Source organism: Scardinius erythrophthalmus (genome assembly GCF_964197995.2).
Source record: "Scardinius erythrophthalmus genome assembly, chromosome: 15".
Lineage (NCBI taxonomy): Eukaryota > Metazoa > Chordata > Actinopteri > Cypriniformes > Leuciscidae > Scardinius > Scardinius erythrophthalmus.
Window position 1 is genome coordinate 17,905,641 of NC_138235.1, and position 26,977 is coordinate 17,932,617.

Below are 26,977 nucleotides of genomic sequence, written 5' to 3' on the forward strand. Positions count from 1 at the left end.
GTCATCCATAGACACATCTAATGGCACTCCAGTTATCACTCCGCTTACTCACTTCTTCTGTCCTCCATTTCCACTACTCAAAACTTCTTTCTTACATATTACTTTGATCCCCATCACTTTCCTCTTTTGATCTTCATTATTACAAATGATCATCAACTCTCCGTTGTTTAACACTCTAGCAAACTGAATCACTCCAACTAGTTTCCTCAAATCTTTAGTCAATGCAATTGGACTTACCTTTTGCATTCCACCTTCCTCTTTAAATTTCAGAATTACCTTTAGCTCATCCAGATTTTCATTCCTTATCTCCTGTTCATTTCCACCCTCCCCCGAATTTATTACCTGTCTTTCCAGATGTTTTTTCTTTCTTTTATTTGTACCCACATCCTCTCTCTTACCTTTCTCTTCTATCCTTCCTACCTACATTTGATCATCCTCATTATCTGGTTCATCAATACTATCTATAGTGTCTCTGGGCCATTTCCATTACGACTGTTTCTATATTTTGTCATTATTGATTTCTCCGCGCTTGCCGCCATCACTCAAATCTCGCTTCCTCGTGGTTTCATAAGTCCCGCACTTTTCATAAAAGTGACACTAGCCTACTCTTCAAATACAGTTTCTCCAAACGTGTTTATTATTTTAGGTAGTTATTATCACGATAATCTATGTCCAAGAGTCCATTTCCTCGGATGAGAGATTGTTTTTATTCGTTATTTGACATTATAAACCATGCTATAAACACACACTGACCTCCTCGAGCTTTCATTTTGGCACTTCCAGTTAAAGGCATTTTGAATTTGCAAATTAGTTAAATATTTAGTTTCACCCGAAACATTTAGATTCAACATTTAGATTTAGATTTAACATTTAGATTAGATTCAACATTTAGATTTAGATTTAATATTTAGATTTAGATTTAACATTTAGATTTAGATTTAGAATTAACATTTAGGTGTAACATTTAATATTTAGATTTAACATTTAGGTGTAACATTTAATATTTAGATTTAACTATTTAAAATATCTCTAAATTGACAAATATTGTGGTAAATGTGGTAAAAAGTGACTGCCAAAATTCATACCAGTTTTTTAAACATTGTTTGAAGCTAAATGTGACAAAATGTTGCTGTTATTTTCAGCGTGAGTCGCTTTACAAACGGCGCCCATAACTTACCCATTATAGAGTAGCCTACTCTGTCTATACACACGCCGCGGTTCAGCCGCGCGTGACAAACGCTGCTAGTGTGAAAGCAAACGCACTGCTCCTGCGCTGCTTATGCTCTGCTAACGCGTGCAGTGTGAAACCGGCGTTAGGCGTTTTTAAATGTGTTCATGTTGAAATAATATGGGCGAAGGATTTTTAGAGAAATGCCGAAGTGTTATGGATTGCCGAAATATGTATTGAGACAACATTCTCAGAAGGAAATTTCACACACTATTGTTTTCAACACTCTCTTTAGAAAGAATGTGTCAAAAATGACACAACCTGTGTTAAATTTTAACACATTTGTGGGTGAGCTCCAGGACTACTAGTTTTGTGTTAATTTCAACTCATTCACTGTGTTAATGAGTTTAACACACTAAATGTGTCAGAAAGGTTAACTTAAAGATGTGTAAAATATGTGTAAAAGATGTGTAAACATGTGTAACATTACCACATTATGTGCTATCCTTGGCTACACACACTGTGTTAAGAAAGGTATCTAAAATCCTAAATCCTAAACAAAATAAGCATTTGACAAAATAAAGTCTGTGGTTGATTATCTTATTTATTGTAATAACTGACATATCAACAATTAAATTCAATCCAGAATAGAACAATACAATTTAAAGCAGTCAAAAAGGAAATGTCCAACATAGGATAAAACAGTTGTTTTCACAATCTCATTAGGTAACATGACACACTTCCCCACCTTCAAAATAATTTCACTTATTTCCAAAACATTTTTGGCTTGATGTACATTGGTGGCCAAGTTTAGAAAATATTAAGCATTTTAATGTTTTTGAAAGAAATCTCTTATGCTCACCAAATATTTTATTTGATACAAAAGTAGAGTAAAAACAGTAAATATTGTGAAATATTATTACAATGTAAAACAGCTGTTTTCTATTTGAATATATTTTAAAAATATTATTTTATTCATGTGATCAAAGCTGAATTTTCAGCATCATTACTCCAAGTTTTCAGTGTCACATGATCCTTCAGAAATCATTCTTATATGATGATTTGATGCTCAAGAAACAGTTCTCATTATTATTATCAATGTCTGTACTCCTCCATCTTTTTCACAGCATTGAAGTAAAAGTGATCATAAAATCAGTCTTTAATAAGCCAATCTTTGGGAATAAGCATTTTGTTCACCTTTGGGAAAAATACATAAATGAACCTAAACCTAAATTAATAATGAATTTAAGTCTCCCTGTGGTGAAAATCAAGTTTTTAATGTTGTTTAAATGTCTATGTGGTTCAAAACGTTTCTGATGATTGTTAGAAGACAGCTGCCTGACTGAGATGGCGAATGGGAACATGGTTTGTGTAACATTAGCAACACATTATTAGCTGTTTGATAACATAGTCAAGTTTTTTCCACATAAATATTGTCTAGTTTGTCCTGGTGGACATGGCACACAGCAATATTGTCAAGTCTCACTTGTGCCATTGTTGTTCTGAGCCATTTTTTCAGTCTCCTAAGAGCACTAACTCCTTTCAGCCTCAGCTGAGAATGGGATGACTAAAAGCAGATTAAAACTTGATCAAACAGGGCTCTCACTTCAACAGACCAAGCCCCAGACTATAAAAGACTATAAAACAACCTTTATTTATTTAGGACTCCACTATGTCGTTCAAGACTTTTAAAATGGCTGTAGACATACTGCACCCTTTATGGTATCTGGATTGGTTAATAGACAAAATATTATGACTATTTAAATACCATGTCAATTGCTCACTAACTAATTTTTCCAAAAGTTTTGAGAGAATACAAAGTTTAGATATGGGTCTATAATTGTCCATTAAAGAAGGATCACCCCCTTTTGACAGAGGAACTACAAATGCTGACTTACAGATCCATGGATTTTTGTTAGTTAATAAAGAAATGCTAAACAAATACGTCAGTGAGGGAGAAATAAGATCAGCTGCTAATTTTAAAAACAATGGAGCAACATAGTCTTGACCTGGTGATTTATTCACCTTTTAAAGCAGAACAGACATCAGAGCAAATCATTTGTTCCAAAGCGCACTCTCTTGGTCATAGATTACGTTCTGCTTCGAGAAATTTGTTTGAATAAGTTTGAATTTATAGAATTATTTGTTTGAAATAAAGACCCCGATGCAATAAAATGGTCACTGTGGTCACCGATATCATTTGCAAATACAGAAACTGAAGAGTATGTGGGACATTTGTAATGACAAGATCTATTAAAGTAGATTTTTCCAGAGATTTCGAGTTAGGCCTAGTGGGTGAGTCTACCAATTGAAAAAGATTTAGATTATCACAAAGCATTTTAAAATGATCGGATATTGGATGCATCCAGTTCAGATTAAAATCACTAAGTAAGATCAGTTCCTTATAATTCAAAAAAGCCAACGAATTCATTACAGAATGTAAAACACAAGTAGTTGCTGACAGAGGTCTATAACAACCAGCTATGGTGAGCTGCAGGTTCTTAGATTACACTGTATTCAGCACAAACTCTGCTACAATAATATGTGAGCAGCATGTATGTAAAAGTTTGTAATTTTATGAAAATTATGTGAAAAAATAAAATCAAAATTGTCAGTGAAATATGGTCATAAAAACCATACTGATTACCTCCTCAAGGAGCCTGCACAACTGGACAGTGAGCGCTACATTGAGTGATACATGAAAACCACAAGACACAATCGGACAATATGGGTTAAATATATTTAAATGTTTTATCTAAATTATTGCTGGGGAAAAATAAGTGGTCACTGGATATTAGTAGGGACACGTCCCTAGCGTCCCTAATAAATTCCATGCCCCTGATTGTTTCTGATCAGGAAACATACTTTAATATTCAGGCATGTCAGGAAGTCTGCAGACTTTTGGAGATTCAATGGCATTTTCAGTGCGAAAGACAATTACAATCATCAGGCATGGTTGAAAGAGTTAATCGCACTCTGAAAACAAGATTATTAAAACAAAAATATGGAACAACAGGACTAACATGTTGAGGGGTGTGAACCAGAAGGGCGTAAGTGACATTTCACCAACTTGGAGAGCCAAAAATAAAATTACCATAGTTTCATCTGATTTCATGTACTGATTTCAATCTTTTATAATAAAAATATGTACACACATGGATGACTGTATACTTATTGAACACTATTTTAACCTTTATTCAGAAAAAATAAATTCAATTTTTTTTTTTTTACGTTACATGCGCCTTTTTTGCCACCAATGTTTCATTCTATTTTGCATATAAAAATATCTGATGACAATATGAACAAAGCATTAAATTAAAGACTTTAAAAGAAATGATAATCTGTTGTCTTAAAATAAATATCACATAAGAAGTCCTTGCATCAAATTAGTTAATTGAATGTTATATTACCAACTGAAAGTATATGCTCAGAGCATATGAAATAGGTTACTGAATATCGAGGACATGACAACATAACAAAGACAATCTGTGTCATAAAGAATGTTTCAGATGGATTTGTAAATGAGATAGCAGTCTGCTCTGACCTGTAAAGGCCGACTGAAGACCACATAAGACTGCGGGATACTGCCATTTGTGCACAGTATAAGTAAGTCTTTCTTTTACACAGCAATGATCCCAGGTGGACATCTGTATAACTTTTTAGGTTCCATTCCATGAGAATCTCTGTACTCCTGTTTTCCACCTTTTGGATCCTCTTTTGGGTTGGGCAGCCACTTGATTTTCTGCAAACAAACTGTTTCTCCCTCTGCATCTTTGGTTTTGTTTCAGACCATGTGTGACATTTTCAAAACTGTTGAATAAAGCCAGGTTTTTTGGTTGAACCACTGTAGTCACATATAATATTTTAACAATGTCTTTACTACCTTTCTGGGCCTTGAAAGGTCTTACGGGTTGACATGAGGGTGAGTAATTAATGACAAAATCATTTTTGAGTGAACTAATCCTTTAATAGTACATCTTTGTGTTGTAACATGTTTTGTAAGCCATTTTGACTCATGTACTAACCACAGGCTTTACCCAATACATTTCTCAATGCCAAAAGGGTGTGAGTGCAGTTACGCCCTTTTGGTACCAAACCGGCTCAGTATATTCAGTGTGAAGTCTATTAGTTAGAGCTATGGTTAGAGCTAAGTTAGAGCTATGGTTTGGCAAACACAGACTCGTTAAACTATGATGAAAACGAAGGAACTTGTGACCATAGTTGGCTAACAATGCTTTTGGGAAACGCATCGAATGATTTGTGCAATCTGAATGCTGCACCCAATCTGACAGTTCTAGTATCAAAATGATTGCCAGACAACTTGTTTAGGGTGTTCTGTGATTTAATGTTGAGATGACAAATGGCAAAATTGTTAAAGGGAAAGGGTAAAAAAAAAAAGGCAATATGAGGTGGTAAAGAACAGATTTTCACAATGACTTTTGGAAATTCTAGTTGTACTAAATTACAGGGTGAAACTGGTGCCAAATGCACTAATTTGAGCCACTGACAATATTAAATCCTTACAGATATGTTGATTATTCCTGGGATTATTCCTGGTGTACAGAAATTATAATCATTTACATTATAGTTCATGACAATTTGACTGCATACAACAGTACATTTGTCAGCCATTTGTCAAGTGGATGCTGCACACTGGTGGGGGTTGAGGATGGATTCCCTGATAAGCGCTTTGGGTGTCCAGTAGTACATGAAAGCCCTATATAAATGCCCCATTCATTCATTCATTCATTCATTCATTCATTCATTCATTCATTCATTCATTCATTCATTCATTCATTCATTCATTCATTCATTCATTCAGTACTGATTTTAGCTATCAGTTTGACCTTAATATGAAATCTGAAGGGAATTATTCCTAGTGCATTGAAGGGAAGAATGTAGTAAGCAATTCTAAGCCAGATGTGTGAAAGTTCCAGATGTGACAAAGCTGTTCTAACAATGAGAAATTGAAACACTTGTTGTTTTAATGGCAAACACTTTGTTTGTGGTAACAAAACAAGTTTTTTTATGAGTGATCAATTTACAGAATGAAGTACAGGCACTTCATGAGGCGTTTGAGGCCATAGCAAAAACTATACTTAGTGGGTTTTTTTTCTTTTCTTTTCCAGCCATATCTAATAAACAGGTTATGTTTTTTTTTTTTTTTTTTTTTTTTGGCAGGTAAACTATGGATATAGCTGTTGATTAAGGAATAATTATTTATTAATTTATAGCCTATTCATATTATGAAAAGAAGAGTAGCCTACTAACAAAAACTTAAGGTGTGGAAAACCACAGTCGATGAACGTCATGCGCGTGCACGCGAAGGGGAGTCAGATTCTGGCAGGGAGACGAAATAGACAACACCTCAAACTCACGCCATTGGTTGAGCGCTAACTCAAATACTTTTTCGTCCTGATATAAGAATGATTTTCCAGCAGAGTTCATTCATTGTGTGATCGTAGGTTGAAAGGATGACAGCTCGAGTGTACTGCGCCGTGTTACTGTGTCTGTCTGGATGCTGGAGCTCAACAGAAGCTGCTCCAGGACAAAACATCACAGCAGGTGAGAAGATCCACGTAGCTCCAAGAATCACAGGTGAGAAGATCCATGTAACTTCATACGCAGCCCGAATATGCATTAAACATGCCTTTCATAATGTGACATCTCAGCACATTACAATTCTCAAACATACAGAGTACAGGCGTCCAGTTAAAGACGAACTTTGTACGTCAGTTTAAAAAAAATCCTTTAAAGGTATGCAATATATAGCCTATATTTTTATATTCGTAAGTTGTGTTTTATCTATTACTTTTTATAGCTATTAGCCTACTCTTATACATTTTACACTGTACAAGGAACATATTATTTTTTATAGTAAAACAAGACTTTTAATATTAATATGGTAAAAAAAAAAAACGTTACCGGATTTGTTTGCCATCAATCAGATTTTGATCAATCCTACAAAAAAAAAAAAAAAAAAAAAAAATGTTTAGTTTTGCATTTATATTATATTATATTATATTATATTATATTATATTATATTATATTATATTATATTATATTATATTATATACGTGACTGTTGAATGCTTGAATCCGACAGGTAGGCAGGCAGGTCTTGACATTATTTACATGTCCATATCATTTCACCAAATAATTTCAGTTATTTTAAAGGTCCTACAAAATGGCCATTTTGACATAATGTTGTGTTTTTTGTTGTTCGAGCGCTGTTTGAAGCAGCTTATTGTGCATGCGTTAACACCGTTAACTTTAACAACACTAATTATATTATATTATATTATATTATATTATATTATATTATATTGTATTATATTATATTATATTATATTATATTATATTATATTATATTATATTATATTATATTATATTATATTATATTATATTATACGGGCAGGGGCGCCATTAAGAGTTTTAAGGGGGACATACAAGAAACAATTTTGGGCCCCTTCTTCCAGTTGAAGTAGTTCCAGGCAGGTCTTGACCACATTATGTCCATAACACTTCGCCAAATGATTTCAGTTATTTCAAGAGCAACAACAGCAAAAGAACCAAAAACCCCAGTGAAAAAGACATTCAGCATTCAGTGATTTGGCTTCTCTGTCATGTGTCTGTATAACAGCAAATCCAGGAGTGTGTCCAAGAACAATATATGAAGCAGAAGAGTGTACCTGGATACGTTTTGTGTCGTGTGCCGATGACAGTGAGTGTGCCAACAATGAGAAATGCTGCAACAATGGATGTGGACTTCAGTGTATGGCTGCAGTTACAGGTATTTTTATATTATATTATGTGCAGTCAATCGATAAAAAATATTAACTAATTAATCGCACTTGACATACTTTATATATTGTAATTTCACATTTAATCTCCAAATTAATGTAGAAACAACATAAAGACAATAGCTGATATTTCAAATATTTGTTTAATGCATCTTTTTATGAAATTAATTTAGTCATTAATTATAGGCATTCAGCATTACAGTGTAATTGAAAGCTATCAATTTAAACATTTATTAGGCTTTAAAAAATATAACAACTTATAATTTAAGTGAACTTAAAACATTCTTCACAAAAACTCAGAGCTAATAAATCAGGGATATGTGTCTGTATAACAGCAAAGCCAGGAGTGTGTCCAATCACAAACGATGGAACAATAACGTGTGTAAGGCAGGATGATCAGTTGTGTGTCGGTGACAGTGAGTGTCCTGACAATAAGAAATGCTGCGGCACTACATGTGGTGGACTTGGCTGTATGGCTCCAGTTACAGAAGGTATATTATATTATATTATATTATATTATATTATATTATATTATATTATATTATATTATATTATATTATATTATTATATTATATTATATTATATTATATTATATTATATTAGGGCTGCACGATTTGGGGAAAATGTCATATTGCGATAATTGAGGTCAATATTGCGATTATGCGATATAATAAACAAATGGTTTCATGAGTCAACTTGCTTGGTTCTCAAGGAAAATAAATGCACACACAGATTAGTGATAATCAGCCTAAAGAAAAAAGTTCTTTAGTCAAGAGCAGTGAGTGTTTTTCTCTGTTCCCTTTGTTCTTTGGTTAACTTAAGCGACAGATTTTTTCATTTTTATATTGCATTTTAACAAGAACAAAACATAATTTACATGCAAGAGTACATATAACCATACATGTCAGGGGTAAAGAAAAAAGAAAAAAAAAAGAAAAAAATAACTTTAGCGACAGATGTAATTAGTGACTACTGTGTACTATCCCTTTAAGACCAGCCGCTGTCAGAGACGCGGATCTCACACGCGCCTCATTCTTTCACGAGTCATCACAACTCTTCATGTTCATCATAAGACTACTCTTATGTTATGAAGACACTCGACAAAAAGACATTTTTGCATAATTGTGTGTGTTATTGTTCGTTCAAGCTCGAAAGAGAACTGTATTCTGGCATGCTGTTTTGTGCGCACGCACGATATTAGCGCGAGTCTTTCTGTCTGTCACAGTCAGGTCATTCAAAGGCAGCGCGTTCGGCATATGTGTGTTGTTCGTTCTACCGCGAAAGAGAACTTGATACTGGCGCGTGTCTATCTGTGTGTGTGTGTGTGTGTGTGTGTGTGTGTGTGTCAGGAGGACATTCACAGGCAGCTCGTTCTTTTATGTCTTATCGCGCATGAATGGTTTAAAAGAATTTGCATTAAGTGCGTTAACAGCGGTAATTTGTTTATTTAATATAAAATCGCAGCATTTTGCGTCATATAATCGCGTAGGCCTGACATCGCGATTGCGATTGCGATACGATTAATCGTGCAGCACTATATTATATTATATTATAGTTCCAGACAGGTCTTGACCGCATTACGTACATATCTATATCACTTTGCCAAATGATTTTACAACAGCAAAAGAACCAAAAACCCCTGTGAAAAAGACATTCAGTGATATGGCTTCTCTGTCATGTGTCCCAGGAGTGTGTCCAAACATGAAATATGAATCAGGAATGTGTGCCCTGATTCGTTTCGTGCCGTGTGCCGATGACAGTGAATGTTCCAAGAGGGAGAAATGCTGCAACAATGGATGTGGACTTCAGTGTATGGCTCCAGTTATAGGTATTTGTATATAATATTTTATTTTATTATATTCATCTTTTTATGAAAGCCATTAATTATAGCTATTAATTATAGGATTCAGTATTACAGTATAATTGAAATCTTTCAATTTTAACCTTTATTAGACTTTAAACTTTTAATTTATATGAACGTAAAACAATCTTCACATAAACCCATTATAATGAATGTCACATTTACCAGCTCTTCAAAATAGCAGAGCTCAATTTTTTATATTGGCCCAGTCAGACCAGTTTAAATTTTTACTTGCCCTGCTAAACTGCATAAAAAATGATTGTTTTCATTGTTTTTGACCCATGTAAACTGTTAAACAGTGCTTTAAGATGTTCAGGTAGGTTTAATAGGTAGGATATACAGAAATTTAATAAAGTCATCAAACACTTCACAGTCTTCACTGCATAAATTATTAATTAAATATAGATTAATCCTTATTAAAGCTACAAAAGTTATTCAGTCAAGAACAGTGAAAGATTTTCTCTCTTTTGTTCTTTAACTAACGTTAATGACAGACATTAAGCAGCAGGTTTGTTAGGCTGCTGTCACTGTAAGTACTGCCAGTACCGCACTGTGTTCTCTTTTGTGTCTTATCGTGCTGAAATGTTTTAAAAGCATTTGCTTAAATGAGAGCATGATCATGTATTGTAAAGCTTACCAAAGGATGAGGGGGAAAAAATGGATGCTACGTTAATGACGTTAAATATTTTAAAAGATTAAACTGAAAATATGAATTGCATACTTTAACGTGTTAATTTTGACAGCCCTAATTATATTATACAATACAATACAATTTTATTTGTATAGCACGTTTAAAAGCAACTGTTGACCAAAGTGCTTTACAAAAGCCAAGGGAAAAAAACTATAAAATAGAAAACACATAAAACAGTAAAGCAAAGTAAAGAACAATCAAAATGGAAAACCTATGAACTAAGGTTAAAAATTATATTATATTATATTATATTATATTATATTATATTATATTATATTATATTATATTATATTATATTATATTATATTATATTATATTATATACGTGACTGTTGAATGCTTGAATCCGACAGCAGGCATGTCTTGACCACATTATGTACATGTCCATATCATTTCACCAAATAATTTCAGTTATTTTAAAGGTCCTTACAGCAACAACAGCAAAAGCACCAAAACCCACGACGAATAAAACATGACATTTTAAAGTAGAAAGACTGAAATAGTTATTTCTAGTAAAACGTATTCCAATAACATATGGATACAACTTCCAAAATATTTTTTTTCTACAGTGAAAAATTCATTCAGCATTCAGTGATATGGCTTCTCTGTCATGTGTCTGAATAACAGTAAATCCAGGAGTGTGTCCAAGAACAAATGAAGAAATAAGGTGTATCAGGCAGGATGAAGATTTGTGTGCCGATGACAGTGAGTGTCCCAAAAAGGAGAAATGCTGCCGCACTAGGTGTGATGGATATCAGTGTATGGCTCCAGTTACAGGTATTATATTATATTATATTATATTATATTATATTATATTATATTATATTATATTATATTATATTATATTATATTATATTATATTATATTATACGGGCAGGGGCGCCATTAAGAGTTTTAAGGGGGACATGCAAGAAAGAATGTTGGGCCCCTTCTTCCAGTTGAAGTAGTTCCAGGCAGGTCTTGACCACATTATGTCCATATCACTTCGCCAAATGATTTCAGTTATTTCAAAGGTCCTTACAGCAACAACAGCAAAAGAACCAAAAACCCCAGTGAAAAAGACATTCAGCATTCAGTGATTTGGCTTCTCTGTGTCTGTATAACAGCAAATCCAGGAGTGTGTCCAATAAGAATATATGATGCAAAAATATGTGCCCGGATACGTTTTGCGTTATGTGCCGATGACAGTGACTGTGCCAACAATGAGAAATGCTGCAACAATGGATGTGGACATCAGTGTATGGCTGCAGTTACAGGTATTTTTATATTATATTATGTGCGGTCAATCGATAAAAAATATTAACTAATTAATCGCACCTGACATACTTTATATATTGTAATTTCACATTTAATCTCCAAATTAATGTAGAAACAACATAAAGACAATAGCTGATATTTCAAATATTTGTTTAATGGCATCTTTTTATGAAATGAATTTAGTCATTAATTATAGGCATTCAGCATTACAGTGTAATTGAAAGCTATCAATTTTAACATTTATTAGGCTTTAAAAAATATAACAACTTATAATTTAAGTGAACTTAAAACATTCTTCACAAAAACTCAGAGCTAATAAATCAGGGATATGTGTCTGTATAACAGCAAAGCTAGGAGTGTGTCCAATCACAAACGATGGAACAATAACGTGTGTAAGGCAGGATGATCAGTTGTGTGTCGGTGACAGTGAGTGTCCCGACAATAAGAAATGCTGCGGCACTACATGTGGTGGACTTGGCTGCATGGCTTACAGAAGTTATATTATATTATATTATATTATATTATATTATATTATATTATATTATATTATATTATATTATATTATATTATATTATATTATATTATATTATATTATATTATATTATATTATATTATATAGTGTAGCTGTCAATAGATTAAATAAAAAAACTAATTAATCACATTTTTCTGTAATTAATCCTGATTAATTGCACCTAACATTCAAGTACTTTATATATTATTTTTATATTGTAATAATTTCACACTTAAAATCCAAATTAATGTAAAATCAACATAAAGACAGCAGCCAATATTTGAAACATTTGTTTAATGGCATCTTTTTATAAAATGTAACCATTAATTATAGGCATTCAGCATTACAGTATAATTGAAATCTATCAAATTTAAAGTAGTTCCAGGCAGGTCTTGACCACATTATGTACATGTCCATATCATTTCACCAAATAATTTCAGTTATTTTAAAGGTCCTTACAGCAACAACAGCAAAACCCACGACGAATAAAACATGACATTTTAAAGTAGAAACACTGAAATAGTTCTTTCTAGTAAAACGTATTCCAATAACATATAGATACATATTCAATTCATTCAGCATTCAGTGATATGGCTTCTCTGTCATGTGTCTGTATAACAGTAAAGCCAGGAGTGTGTCCAAGAAGAAATGAAGAAATAGTAATAAGGTGTTACAGGAAGGATGACGATTTGTGTGCCGATGACAGTGAGTGTCCCAAAAAGGAGAAATGCTGCAGCACTGCATGCGGTGGACATCGGTGTACAGCTCCAGTTACAGGTATTATATTATATTATATTATATTATATAGCTGTCAATCGATTAAATAAAAAAAAACTAATTAATCACATTTTTCTGTAATTAATCCTGATTAATTGCACCTAACATTCAAGTACTTTATATATTTTTATATTGTAATAATTTCACACTTAAAATCCAAATTAATGCAGAATCAACATAAAGACAGTAGCCAATATTTGAAACATTTGTTTAATGGCATCTTTTTATAAAATTTAGCCATTAATTATAGGCATTCAGCATTACAGTATAATTGAAATCTATCAAATTTAAAGTAGTTCCAGGCAGGTCTTGACCACATTATGTACATGTCCATATCATTTCACCAAATAATTTCAGTTATTTTAAAGATCCTTACAGCAACAACAGCAAAAGCAACAAAACCCACGACGAATAAAACATGACATTTTAAAGTAGAAACACTGAAATAGTTATTTCTAGTAAAACGTATTCAAATAACGTATAGATACATATTCAATTCATTCAGCATTCAGTGATATGGCTTCTCTGTCATGTGTCTGTATAACAGTAAAGCCAGGAGTGTGTCCAAGAAAGGAAGGAATAGTAGTAAGGTGTTCCGGGAAGGGTGAAGATTTGTGTGCCGATGACAGTGAGTGTCCCAAAAAGGAGAAATGCTGCAGCACTCTATGCAGTGGACATCGGTGTACAGCTCCAGTTACAGGTATTATATTATATTATATTATATTATTTTATATTATATTATATTATATTATATTATATTATATTATATTATATTATATTATATTATATTATATTATATTATATTATATTATATTATATTATATTATACGGGCAGGGGCGCCATTAAGAGTTTTAAGGGGGACATGCAAGAAAGAATTTTGGGCCCCTTCTTCCAGTTGAAGTAGTTCCAGGCAGGTCTTGACCACATTATGTCCATAACACTTCGCCAAATGATTTCAGTTATTTCAAGAGCAACAACAGCAAAAGAACCAAAAACCCCAGTGAAAAAGACATTCAGCATTCAGTGATTTGGTTTCTCTGTCATGTGTCTGTATAGCAGCAAATCCAGGAGTGTGTCCAAGAACAATATTATATGATGCAGAAATATGTGCCAGGATACGTTTTGCGTTATGTGCCGATGACAGTAATTGTGCCAACAATGAGAAATGCTGCAACAATGGATGTGGACTTCAGTGTATGGCTGCAGTTAAAGGTATTTTTATATTATATTATGTGCGGTGAATCGATAAAAAATATTAACTAATTAATCGTACCTGACATACTTTATATATTGTAATTTCACATTTAATCTCCAAATTAATGTAGAAACAACATAAAGACAATAGCTGATATTTCAAATATTTGTTTAATGCATCTGTTTAATGCAACAATGGATGTGGACTTCAGTGTTTGGCTCCAGTTAAAGGTATATTAAATTATTAGTTTATTTATGTTATATTGTCTGTCAAATGTACCTGAATTCAGCCTATAGCACTGTTTCTTTACAAAATTAATAAAGATGATGAATAATACATAGAACGTAATTCACTCCGTAAGTAAAACTAGCTATTCATGTCCTGAGTGTTTTGTGCTATACATCTGATGCTTAATCCCACTAAATGGCCAGACTAAATATGAATCTCTATCCATACAGTCTAGGTGCCTAACTGAAGGGAATCCAGTGTGTGCTGAATACTGTTCCCATGATGGTCAGTGCCCTGCCAGACAGAAATGCTGTGATCATGCATGCAGTGAAACTTCTGATTTAACCACTGGAAAGAGTTTTGAGAATGATTTAGCATAATACATACTTCTTTTTGAATTCTTTTACTTAAATCAATTCAGTGCTTCATTTTTTTTCTTGCAAGCTTATCATTTGTATGCTTTTGAGAACAAAATGTACCAACACATCAGGGTGTTGAAATAACAGAAGCATATGAACATGGCTAGACGGTTAACTAAATATAATAACCCCATGACCTAAGTAACAAGCTGAAGTAAAAAAAAAAATTAAAAATTTGCTTTGCCGGGTGTGTTTCTGAATTGCACATATGTAGAATTAATCATATTAGAGAAAGATGGTGTAATGAGTCATGTTACCTTTGTCATGTACCTATCCTATATAAACTGTTGTATTCTTTTTGCCGGAGGGATTCTCTGTGATTGATATGAGGTCCACCAGGCTGTGATTAAAGCTTATTCAAAGGAATTGTTTGGAGTCTGTCTGATCACTGCTGGGTCTCAGGCTAGACACTAGAGATCTTATTTTCATATCCAAGTGATAGTGCTGAAGTGGAACAAGTGGAGAGATATCTAGTAGAGTACAAATTTGTAGGTGTCTAGAAGTAGATGCCAGGTTAAGTCAGGTGCGTAGAGGAATCTCTACCACTATACGTATAGGCCTATATATTATTGATTTTGTGTAGCTCTGGCAGCTACAAATCCCACTTGTCCAAAATCCAATTCATAACCATACTTTGATCATCAGTCTCTTCTGGCTTTATCATGTTGCACAGCAGTTTCACATTCATTCTGGAGAGACAAATTGCTTCCTGCTGGAAATGTTTTGTATATTTGTATATATGTTTTGTATGTTTTGCCCTAGTTAGGACACTGTGTATACGCTGATTTCACGCAGCCGCCATTTTGAAATCGAAAGCGAGACTCCGGTGGGAAGAAAACACATTATGGGTTTCCAGTTAATTTATTATGGGAAAGTTAACCAGTGTTAAAGAGCTGCTTCAGAATTTGAATTTAATAACACACAGTCTGGAAGTCACTATGTGGTCAGCCCATGGGCAAATGCACAAAAATAAAGGCAAAACACAAAAACAGTCCAGTCCTTCAAAACAACACATATTTGAATATCAGTGCATTACAGAAAGTGGAAAATACTTGACACATTCTTAGACATCAATTTTCAGTAGTTGGATTGTAGTGTCTGTTTCTGTGACACTTGGTTACGCTCTCAAAGAAGTGACGTAAACTGAGACGACTTAACATCACGCTCTTCCATGTATATTTATCCCAGATGCTTGAACCATGCAGTTCCTGTGAGAAAGTTCACGTTCAAACTATGGTTCTCTAAAAACACTGCAGAAAAAAAGTCTTTGCTTATGTGACTGGACAAAAAAAAACCAGTGGCTAATCTTTCTTTGTGACTCACAAAACAAAACATAAAAAGGTGGCTAATCCATCTGTCTTGGAAGCTCATTTGTTCACCAAAAGTTCAGAACAGTCACTTGGCATCGAGTCCTTCCAGGGCTGAAAAGCATCTGTAAACTCCAGCAGATGCCGTTTTAGAGTCATGATTCTCTCAGCTGCCTAATATGGACATTTCAGGAATCAGACCTGCTCTCGGCAGTTAGGTCAGCAGTGGCACTCCCCTAATGCGACGAACGAGGTTGGCCAATCGTTTGGCCAGCGGTGGACTCGGTTCATCCACCTGGAACGTGCGGGTCAGCAAGTTGTAAAAGGAGCCGTACCCCACCGCGACCACCGTGCAGGTGAGGCAGATGACGTTGTAGGGCATGCTGAAGTCAGGCGTGGGTAGATTTACCAGCAGGGGTTCGGTGTACACTCGAACAAAGTAGCTTGATTCTTCTTTGACTGGGACACTGGAAGTCAGAGGTGAAAATGTTACGAAGAACCAAAACAAATAAGGCACACTTGTTTACTATCAACACCAAGGCCAGTTTATACTTACAAACTGCTAAACAACGGTTGGTCTTGTGTGAAGTTGGTGTTCATGGCAACCATACTTGGCACAAGGGCGCTGACCACAGAGGACCTGCAATAACATTTATGGAACATCAGTTAGATATAGGGAGTGGCAGACAAGATGAGTAACAAACTCTTACAACAATAATGACATTTTAGCATATATATTTGAATTACAAATAGAAATGTATCTTTCAAAATGCTTGATAAGCAAGAGTCTTACCCAACGTAGAAGCCGTGGTTGGGATCAGGGGTGTACTCAGTCCATTTGAGCAGGGCCCTTTCAAACTGTACCGTGACCTCTGTCATCGAGTGAGGCGGTAACTGGATCAGCATCTCCAGTAGATGAGGACGATGGCGGTCTTTAGCGGGCTGGTAGTGAATGTAACCTACAGGACAAGGAACAAAGGTCTATAAACTCTTTAAGCTCCTGACCATGAACCAGACCTTTTCTGTCCACTAAGGATGATTTAAAAAAGGAAAAAAAGGATAGTTTCTAATAGCTTTAAACTTTATTATTGTGCCTTTAAATGTTTTATACTTCCTCATTTTAAAGAATGTTGAAACTACATTTCCCTACTCAGACGATCCCTATCCAAAGCTACTCTCGATGCGCTGAGTTGCGCTCTGGGTAAACATCTTTGTTGTGAATCTGGAAAGGTCATCTCAATTGTCACATCAACTGCCTTGAATTGATGGCTGTAGTTCTGACCCTGAAGTACTTCCTCCAACAGTTAAGGGGCTACTATGTCCTAGTGCGGGTGGACAACACTTCAGTAGTCACCTACATAAACAGGGGTGCACATAACGTTTTTGGTCTTGTTCTCAGGGGAGAACCTGGGGTTGTTGCTTGGTCCTCACATTTTCAAATGCATTTTTTCCTTAACCCACCTCACGGGAGGAACAAATTAGAGGGATGCATAGCCTAATATATTGTTAAATATTGTTATCTGACTATACCTACATCCAAATAAAAAAAATAAAAATCGAGCACACTTTAAAATAGTCAAATTTGACAGTTCTCCATTACGGACGCGACCACTCTGAAAGCGCCGTGGCACTAAAAGACTTTCAAACTTTCACAGAGACCTCAAACAGAAAGCCTTTCTTTAAAGCGAATTTCGTTTTGTATTAATTGTATCTTAATTTTAATCCATGTTTCATTAACCAATTTCCCGGTTTTAATAAATAAATAAAGTAAATAGGCTATCTTGAGTGTTGAGGCTATTTTTTAATTATAGCCTAAGTGTAAAATATTAGGCTGTGTATACCGACATGGATCAATTATTAATATTAAATTTCATCTGTCTTTTGTAGGCATAGGCTAGCTGATGACGCACCAATGAAAAATCCTAAATGATGTGCCAAAATGCGTTTTCTATTAGGCTACAATGAAAATATTGTACGGTCAGGTTTGCCGAAGTTAGTTTAATTTAGGCTATTTATTTATTTAAATAATTTATTTATTTTTGTCCATGTGCGCCGATCGGAGACGGAGTTCACTGCTGATATTCTGAGGTAAGAGAGTTTTCTAGTCTCGCGGCTGTCATCAGCAGCGCCTTGCATTGCCCAATCAGCGGATGACGGGCGGGTGCGGTTTTGAAAATTGGTCAAAAACGTTGGTGCGGATGGATGGCGGACGGATGATGAGTTTTGCGATGCGTTGCGGATGAAATAGCCCATCCGCGCATCTCTAGTTCTGAGGCCTATCCAACACCACAGATTGCGCACCTATCTATCCCCAAATTTTAGGTACGCAAATGAGGGTTACGGCAATTCATCTGGTACGCATCGTTTAATTAGGTAGCGCATGCACACCTGCGCACCACTTATGTGCATCCCTGTACATAAATCTCCAAGGCGGACTGCATTTGCACTGTTTAAAAAGGTTCTGCTTTGGAATCAGGACAAGTTTCTGTCCCTCAGGACGATTTACATTCCTGGGCATTTGAATGTGGGAGCAGTCTTTCTGTCAGGCTGTGAAATGCCACCCCGAAGTAGTCAAACAGATATGGGAAAGATTTTCCGAAGTAGAAGAGAACCTCTTCGCTCTGCTCCCGGTAGTCCTGGCCATGGTCCGTCAACAAGTTTTTACTTCTTGTTTCACTTTTACAAAGGTGCATTGTCGAGAATGACAGTAATGTAGCGCGATTTGCTAAGGCAGAAAAACTCTTCCCGCAATCTGTCATATGCATGCTGTGGATGCAGTCAGTTTTCACTGCAAAAGATGAGGACATTTGATTGGATGTCAAGTATTTGGATGTCAAGGATGTCAAGCCAGTTAGAAATACATGCTCGGTTTTGATATTATTTTAAGTTAGGGTAGAATTAAATGAACGGCAAGACTCAGCATTTTGTACGCGTACCCCCTTCTGTCACCTCACGTACCCCAGTTTGGGAACCACTGCTCTAACCTATGAGGCACGTGGTCAAGCTTTGCCTTTAGGAGTCAGGGCTTATTCCACCAGGGGGGTTGCATGCTCCAGGCCTTTGGTAAGAGACGCCCCCTTGCAACAAGTATGTGATGCGGCAGGCTGGTCCTCTCCGCACACATTTTTCAGATTTTATAGTGTGGATGCTCATGTCACTATGGGCTCACATGCCCTTGAGGCGACAACCCAAGCTCATGCACAACCATAAGGGGTCCAGACACTTCCAGTGTAGTAGCGTTGGTATTCTCGTTCCCATTGTGCTAACTCAGCGCAGCATTGAGAGTAGCTTTTGATAGGAAACATCTCGGGTTACTTGACTGTAATCCTATTCCCTGAAAAAGCAGTCTCTTCAGACAAAGTGACCTGAAAGCGCACCTGTTTTACGTCTATTTATACCTCACGAGCGCGCATTTCAATGACATCAGAGGTTATTTAAAGTTCTTGCCGTGTTTGCCACACATACTTCACAACCGGTCAAACAAAGATGTTTTCCCATAGTGCTAATGCGCTAACTAAAAAGTGCAGCATCTCATTCCTGCTTTGTCAGGGAACAGGGTTACCGTCACGAGACGTTTTAACTTCCCCACAACAATACATTTATAAATCTAAGAATACAATAAGTAATATATAAGTTTATAAGTAAATATGCCAAACATACTGCATGTTTTTGAAAAAAATTATTTATCTATGCATTTATATATCAAAAACACAGTAAAGACAGCAATACCGTGAAATTATATATATATATATATATATATTTACTTTATATATATATATTTACTTTATATATAGTTTTATATATATATATATTAGTGGTGGGCCATTATCTGCGTTAACGTGCTGCGTTAACGCGAGACTCTTATCGCGCGATAAAAAAATATCGCCGTTAATCTATTCTCCAAGTTGGGTTGGGAGATGACTCTATGATGATGCAATCTACCCGCGGCCGTGAGGTAAACCCGCGGCTGCAACGCATATTTCGTCGTCATTTTAAGTAACGGCTGAAAGTGAAAGTGCAACATCCATTATTTGGACTTGGTTCAGATTTAAACCGTCCGACGAGCAGCAGGAAACTATAGACAGAGTGTGTGGGGTAGCCTAGGCCTAAGAGTTCGGTAAGTTAACACACGACTAAGGCCCCGATCACACCTGACGCGTTTTTTAGGTTCGAAAACGCGAGGTGCACAGTACTTTACATTACACAGAACGAGCAGTGCGCTGCGTTTTTTATGTTGCTAGGCAACCAATGAAACAGCTGTCCTGTCAGTCAAGTAAACGTCAAATCAGCCTTTTATTACCTTTATTTACTTTCTGTTAACATTGTGGTAGTTACGGTTCGTGAAGTCGTTAAGCTCCTAATAACCCGCGAGAGCACCACAAGTTTATCCTCTATTATCGCACTTTCCTGGCGTTCAAGCAACTGTAGCTTTCATCACTTAAACGGAAGGCCCGCCTCTCACTTCATTCGATTGGACAGTGGAAAAAAAACGCGATGACGTCGGGCGCTTTTTCCGCTCGGAGTTGCTTTTTTTTCAACTTCAAAAACGCAAGGCGCAGCAGGCGCGTAAACAGCGCGCAGAACGCACGCTGCCATAGGAAACCAATTGAAAACAGGCGCCTCTCACTGCAAAAAACGCGTCAGGTGTGATCGGGGCCTAATCCGTTCTACCACCTCAAATTCAAAACGAAACATGATATCACTGAATACCAGCGCGCTCGTATTATTCCCATTCCAATATATTTTAGTGGTGTAGCACATAATCTCTGTCTGCGCCCGATTTTAAGAATCGTTGTTGTGTTTCTTTTTAACTGAAAAGTCATCAGTTAGACAATATTCTATTTTTAAATTTGGGGTTTCATAAGCTCCAAGCCATAATAACCATTAGACCTAATTTACTTAAGTCTCTACAGCTAACGTTAGTGTACTTAAAATTTATTTATCTGCAAAATGATGTTGTATACTTACAGTTTTGCACAATATATGTTCTCAAAACTACATACACCCTTTAAAAAAAATACATTTACCAGTTGTTTAGCAGGGTCAGTGTAATCTGTTCTGAAATGGTTTTAATTTTATTATAATATACTGTATATCGTTATCACAAGAGGCTGCAATGTATATCACAATATAGATTTTAGGCCATATCGCCCATCCCTAATTGATAGCCTATAGTAGTTGATAATAACATAGGCTTACCTAATGTTGCCTAAGGACGGTAACAGTACTTTAGTAACCTTTTACAGTGAGTAGAACAGCTTTCTCAAGCAGTTTGTGATGCATTTTGGAAACAGGAGATGAGCCCCTGGTCTAATGCGCCACCTGGCTTGAGAAACCCGTTCTCAAAGACTTACTTTTATAGTCATTATTTGGGTAGCACACATATTCTGAATGCCTTCGGCAGAATTCAAATGAGCCATTTTAATCTAGATTAATTTCAAAATTAATCTAGATTAAAAAAATTAATCTATGCCCACCTCTAATATATATATATATATATATATATATATATATATATGCTCTCTAAATTTATATTATAGAACATTTAAAGATGATTCAAGTGCCCATAATTGAGGAACTGCCCTAAAATACATAAAGTTTGCAATCCAAGATAATTGTAGAATAAACTCACTGGGTTTGTTATCACGGGACTTGCTGGTGACTGTCAGGGTGTGAATGTACAGCTGCAGATACCAGGGCACTGAATCCATCAGCAGAACAGGAAAAGCCCGATATGGGTGGTTATTATAGATGACTGTGTGAATTTCCCCTGTCTGCAGCCCAAAACCAGCCACGTACCGCTCTGCATGAAGCAGAGGACGCAGCATATCACCTAAAACACAACCAGAGATTTAAAGAATCCTATTTAAAAATGAGTATGTTCCCAAGTACATTAGATTGCTACCGTGTAACAATAACGTAAATAGTTCCAGTTATTTTTACCTTTTCTATTTTTATACAATAATAATGCTGAAACCAAACCATCATAGTTTTACAATGGCTATCATAGGGCAATCAGGATAATGTCCATAAGAAGAACACCATCAATTAAACTCATTCATACCGCTGTCCCCTTTCCAGCGCAGTAGGAGATTGAGTGACCGTAACTGGCCAAACGTCTCAGCTCTGGTCAGGTCATATACTGAATATGTCCTGCGATCCCCCAGCACCACAGCTTGGCTGAGCAGAGGAGTGGCAGGACTCAACTCAAACAGCTCCCCCTGTTGGACAAACAGCATAACGCTCAAATGACAAATCATCACAAAGCAGATAGAAAGTATTCATTGTCCTTGTTTCACCTCAGGGTTGTCTGTGATGTCCACATAGACTTTACTAGAAGAAGCAAGAGGACATGCCTCTGTCAGTGTTCGAGAAAACATCTTAAACAGGGACCACTCTGTCGAAAGATGATAGTGCATAGTAATGAATATGCAGACGGACTGTGCATGCATAGTATTTGCTTCAGGTGTGTAACTGCAAAAAATAATGTACGAGGTGCACCAAAGCTTATACAAAGTCTAGACACTTAGATTTAGATTTCCTCTTATTTTTTATTCATGTGATTTAGGCAACTAAACCTGTGAAACTCATGTAAACACAACACTTCAATAAAATTGATGCGATTAAGCTTATAATAGTTGCAACCACTTACAAAACATGGCATCTGCTGATTTTAATCGCAATATTCAGACATGTAATGCTTTAATCACATTTATTCCACAATGATCAAAGTGCACAAGCATTTTTGGGGGCATGTTTTGTAACAGTGTTGACAACGTTGTGCTACACGAATATAATGCAGTATATTGATGGTCGAAAACATTGAAATGGAGACATTTTAGCAAAGAATCAACAAACACAACCAATGTGCACTGGAAGAGCTTGGCCAGTAACACATCTACTGTATGTGCTGTGCATTGGGGTATGTGAATAATCACATTTCTTAGAGAATAATCAGAATAATGAAAATCGTATGTAAACAGGAGTGAAAGGTTTTTCTTGAGACATGTAAACATCTTACTGCGATTAACTCCTTCCTTACTCTGATTAATGGAAATAAATAATCACATTATTGGTGCACATGTAAATGTAGTCTTTTTCAAACAGGTTTCTCATACTGAGCAATATTTCAAAAGCGGCAGAGAGACAGTCTTTTTACACACTTCTGCTTAAACACCCAAACGAATGGCTTACGTATAGTGGCCAAACTAAAACAGGAAAGGAAATATTCTTCTAACATCGATCATTAATTTATTACTCACCCTTTTTGCCTTGGCCTGAAGTGAAGAGATCAAACACAACATTGAGAGTTTGTCTCAGCTCCCATGCTTTATTTGTGCAATGTTCATCCTAAAAGAGAACATCTTGAGGGTCATCGGGATGCAAGGAATTTTCCAGACAATGTACAGTCTGTGCCAGAACATAATTTCTGTATTTTTAAAGAGAGCTTTGAAAAGACCCTTACCTGACAGACAGGTCTGATGTGAACAGCCTGAGAGTGGAAACTGCTGTGAAACAGCTTCTCTGACTTCATAAGAACAGCCAGACCTGCCTGCAGAAAAGAAAAAGGCATAAATCAATGCATTTAATGCCTTCTTTTAAATGACCAATTATTAAAATCACAGGCGATGATCTGAACCTTAGAACCACAAGGGAGAAGTTTCTTCCAGGGTGTCAGATTCTCAGTGCATACGATTTCACGTGGTAATGTGGCGTATCGTAGAAAACGGTGATCTGTAGCTGTTTAGAAAGAAAAATATCAATATCAAGTACATAAACGTTCATTTGTTGCTTTAAAAATATAGTGTGAGCTTTCAGGGTAAATTTAAATAAAGATAAATCTCCTGCTGATGTGACCTTTAGGTTCAACAATTAAAGTCGCAAAGTAACGTATTTTCAAAGTAAAAATGAATTATTGGGAAAAAAATTAGGGCAGGGACTTGGATCTGTCCATCTGTTGTTGATTCGATGGACGCAGATCTCCACATAATAAGATCAATAACATGCATTTAAAAATTATTTCATGCCAAACAAGTGCACATCAGAATGAATGGCCTCCAGTTGCTTCATCACTGCAAACTGCTGTCAGTGTGAACACGCTCACTCTATAATGAACTCAAAGGGACGTACCATTCCCCAGACCCAGCGGTTTAAAAGAAGCACTGGGCTGTACTGTGTTGGTCAGGTCAATGAAGTTCAGAGACGCACAGAAGATTCCAGAGAGGACGTTGGTAAGCTCCTTCCAGTTTCCATCCACACTGAGAATTCAACAAAAGTCAGTGGACTGTTAATCCATTTTGGGGTTACACTCTATTCTGTACAAATTGCAGAATAAATATAATATGCTTATGAATCAGGGATACTTTAAAATAATTTTCACAACTGATTAAAGCCAATATAACTACTCACTCGCTGACTGTGTGATGGAACCAGACCCACAGCTCTGCTCCAGGTGGAGAGGGGATGAAGGGCTGCCCCCACTGCATGGTCCTCCAGAAGCCCTGCGTGAAGGAGATGTGCAGCTCTCGCACTGAAAACTTGGACAGCACTTGGCCGAGGGATTTGGGGAACAGCCGGTAGTGAGAAACTGTAGGCAAAAAAGACAAATCATGAAATCAAATGTTAAAAAGCCCCTATTATGCTTTTTCAGATATTACCTTTCATATAATAGGTGATGTGAATGTTAAAGATCTGCACGATAAATGGAGTTATTGTCTCCTAAAAGAAGGATCAGGATCAGAACGGCCTGAAATTGTCAGTCGTCAGTAACTGCAGTCTTACTTCCTGCACAAACCTACGTAGGTTTGAAACAAATTTGCATAATATTAGCCTATGGTCCTTTGGCTGCCCGCGAACAACGTCTACTTTGACCCTCAAACACTGTAGTTGCGAAAGATCCACTTTGCATGAACTTCCAAAGGATGAAAACTTAAAGGCTCGAATTGATACGATAAAACAGACACCATCATTACTGTTCATATCACTGTGCCTGCAGTGTTGCTTAAAAGGCATCCCACAATGCACCTTATGAAAATGGTTGAGAGAAGCTCCAAGTGTGCAGAGTTGTGGGTGTTGCTTTAAAATTTTATGAGATCATTTTGATTTGTTTAACATTTTGGGGTCTCTACTTAATTCCAATCCCTCCATTTGTGCTAGTTTATAGTTTTGATGATTATTTCAAAATGTGGAAGAGTAACAGTAAGAGCAAAGAAATTTGTGTCCGTTTGACCGCTACTGTACAAAGTAGCATTTGAAGGACAATATAGGTACCTCTGGGTAAATTTCAAAGTTTAAGATGCATATGTGATCACGATTCAGACTGAGATACAACTGAAACAAAAGGAGAATGAGTTGGTGTGACAAAATTTTGAACAAAATCAAGCCAAAACAACATTCATTTAAAGAGTTTGAAACAGCTTGCCAAAACTAACTTTTTGGAAAAGTTAGCTCCGAATGGTAAACACCTTTAATTTACCATTGGTCCTGGGTGATGTAATAGGTAGGTGTGCCTAACGCTTTTTTTCATCAGAAGATTATCCCATGCCAGTACATTATGCATCTGCACAATTCTAACACTTCCACTTACAAATGATTGGTTTAGAAACAGTGACTGGATCTATCAGGAAGGGGGACCGACTACAAAGACTACTACAAAAAGAGGCTTTTGGGATATTTCATTTTAAGTCTTCATGAAACGGAAGTTTTTTTCCCTATTGTGATGTACATCTGAGTGAAAGGGCTTCTTGAACAAGAAAAAAATGTAGGGTGGGACTTGATTTTTACCTTCAGGAAATTGTTTGGATCATTGTGGTTTGCTATGCTGTGACATTACACACTGACAGGTCTCATGTTTGTTTATGTTTTACAAAAAGCAAATCTCAGAGGCTGTAATTTGGAGTATCTGTTGTGGCGCCAGTGAACACGTCATCAGAGAAGAGAAGTCGCTGCAAGAGCAAGGGGAAGTTATTTTGATTAAAGGTTATGAGGCACATGAACATTAGTGATGTGCAGAGATAAATCATTTATAATAAATACTGTAATATTCCATATTATTCCAAGAAAATAACATTTGTCCTGGTTCCTTATTCCTGGTTTGAATGAAGAACTAGATTTGACTTCATTTTTCTAAATCCATTTACTTTCCTTTAAAATAAAAGTATTTTATTTATAAATTCCATGTGTGTGTATTTGTCCGTGTGTGTGTGTGTGTGTGTGTGTGTGTGTGTGTGTGTGTGTGTGTGTGTGTAATATGCTAGCATGCTTTGTGATGCACAAAGACAAATTCTTTAGGTGATGGGTCTCTTCTACAGCGATGATAACTCACCTTTCTGTCCCTCTTGCAGGAAGTCAGTATCCCATAGTGTGCGGAACTGGAAGCTGGCATAAATGTCCCCGGAGTGCAGGGGCCGGATGACCAGCTCCTCCTCAAACTGATCTTTCGCCGGTGCTAGTCTAAAAGATTCGCTGTCTTTCGTGCCATCGCTTCTGTCCAGCTCAACATCAGTCGACTGCCATTGCCGTTCATTAATTTTCTCTCCAGCGATGCTTTCATCGGCATTCACTTCTCGCAGAGGGTCTGATACTCTCTGTTTTTCTCCTGTATTGTCGTTTGATTTTTCAAGAGTGTCACAGCTACTGGGATGAGCTAAAGTAGAAACAATCAGAATGATTACTAGAGACAAACCGCACCTGTGCGCTGCCATTTTTGCTACGGTGTCTCTCGCGGCAACACTTCCTGGATTGTGGTTGACAGAATTGACC

At 36.2% G+C, this 26,977-nt stretch overlaps 2 protein-coding genes across 14 annotated transcripts; one reads left to right on the forward strand and one right to left on the reverse strand.

The window, feature by feature from the left end:
- The first annotated feature begins 6,468 nt into the window (after positions 1 to 6,468).
- LOC308702888 (uncharacterized protein) lies at positions 6,469 to 15,874 on the forward strand. Of its 13 annotated transcripts, none has more exons than XM_081386040.1 (11): positions 6,593 to 6,733; positions 7,811 to 7,960; positions 8,306 to 8,461; positions 9,658 to 9,798; positions 11,149 to 11,298; positions 11,628 to 11,777; positions 12,911 to 13,066; positions 13,614 to 13,766; positions 14,124 to 14,279; positions 14,474 to 14,492; positions 14,721 to 15,273. In XM_081386040.1, the coding sequence occupies exons 1-10, from the start codon at positions 6,643 to 6,645 to the stop codon at positions 14,488 to 14,490; spliced, it is 1,320 nt and encodes a 439-aa protein (XP_081242166.1). In that variant the 5' UTR covers positions 6,593 to 6,642; the 3' UTR covers positions 14,491 to 14,492; positions 14,721 to 15,273. The 13 variants fall into 13 exon arrangements, with proteins under 13 accessions (XP_081242167.1, XP_081242161.1, XP_081242164.1 ...); XM_081386037.1 differs by having other exon boundaries at positions 6,620 to 6,766; XM_081386041.1 differs by lacking the exon at positions 14,474 to 14,492 and having other exon boundaries at positions 6,469 to 6,733; positions 14,721 to 15,874.
- pigt (phosphatidylinositol glycan anchor biosynthesis, class T) lies at positions 15,690 to 26,958 on the reverse strand. The gene is made up of 12 exons (XM_081386030.1): positions 26,541 to 26,958; positions 24,626 to 24,803; positions 24,347 to 24,474; positions 23,856 to 23,956; positions 23,682 to 23,768; positions 23,479 to 23,566; positions 22,516 to 22,613; positions 22,281 to 22,437; positions 21,849 to 22,049; positions 17,010 to 17,175; positions 16,773 to 16,856; positions 15,690 to 16,683 (listed from the first exon to the last, which is right to left on the reverse strand). Exons 1-12 carry the CDS (start codon positions 26,917 to 26,919, stop codon positions 16,431 to 16,433), a joined length of 1,920 nt encoding a protein of 639 aa, XP_081242156.1. The 5' UTR covers positions 26,920 to 26,958; the 3' UTR covers positions 15,690 to 16,430.
- Positions 26,959 to 26,977: the final 19 nt, after the last annotated feature.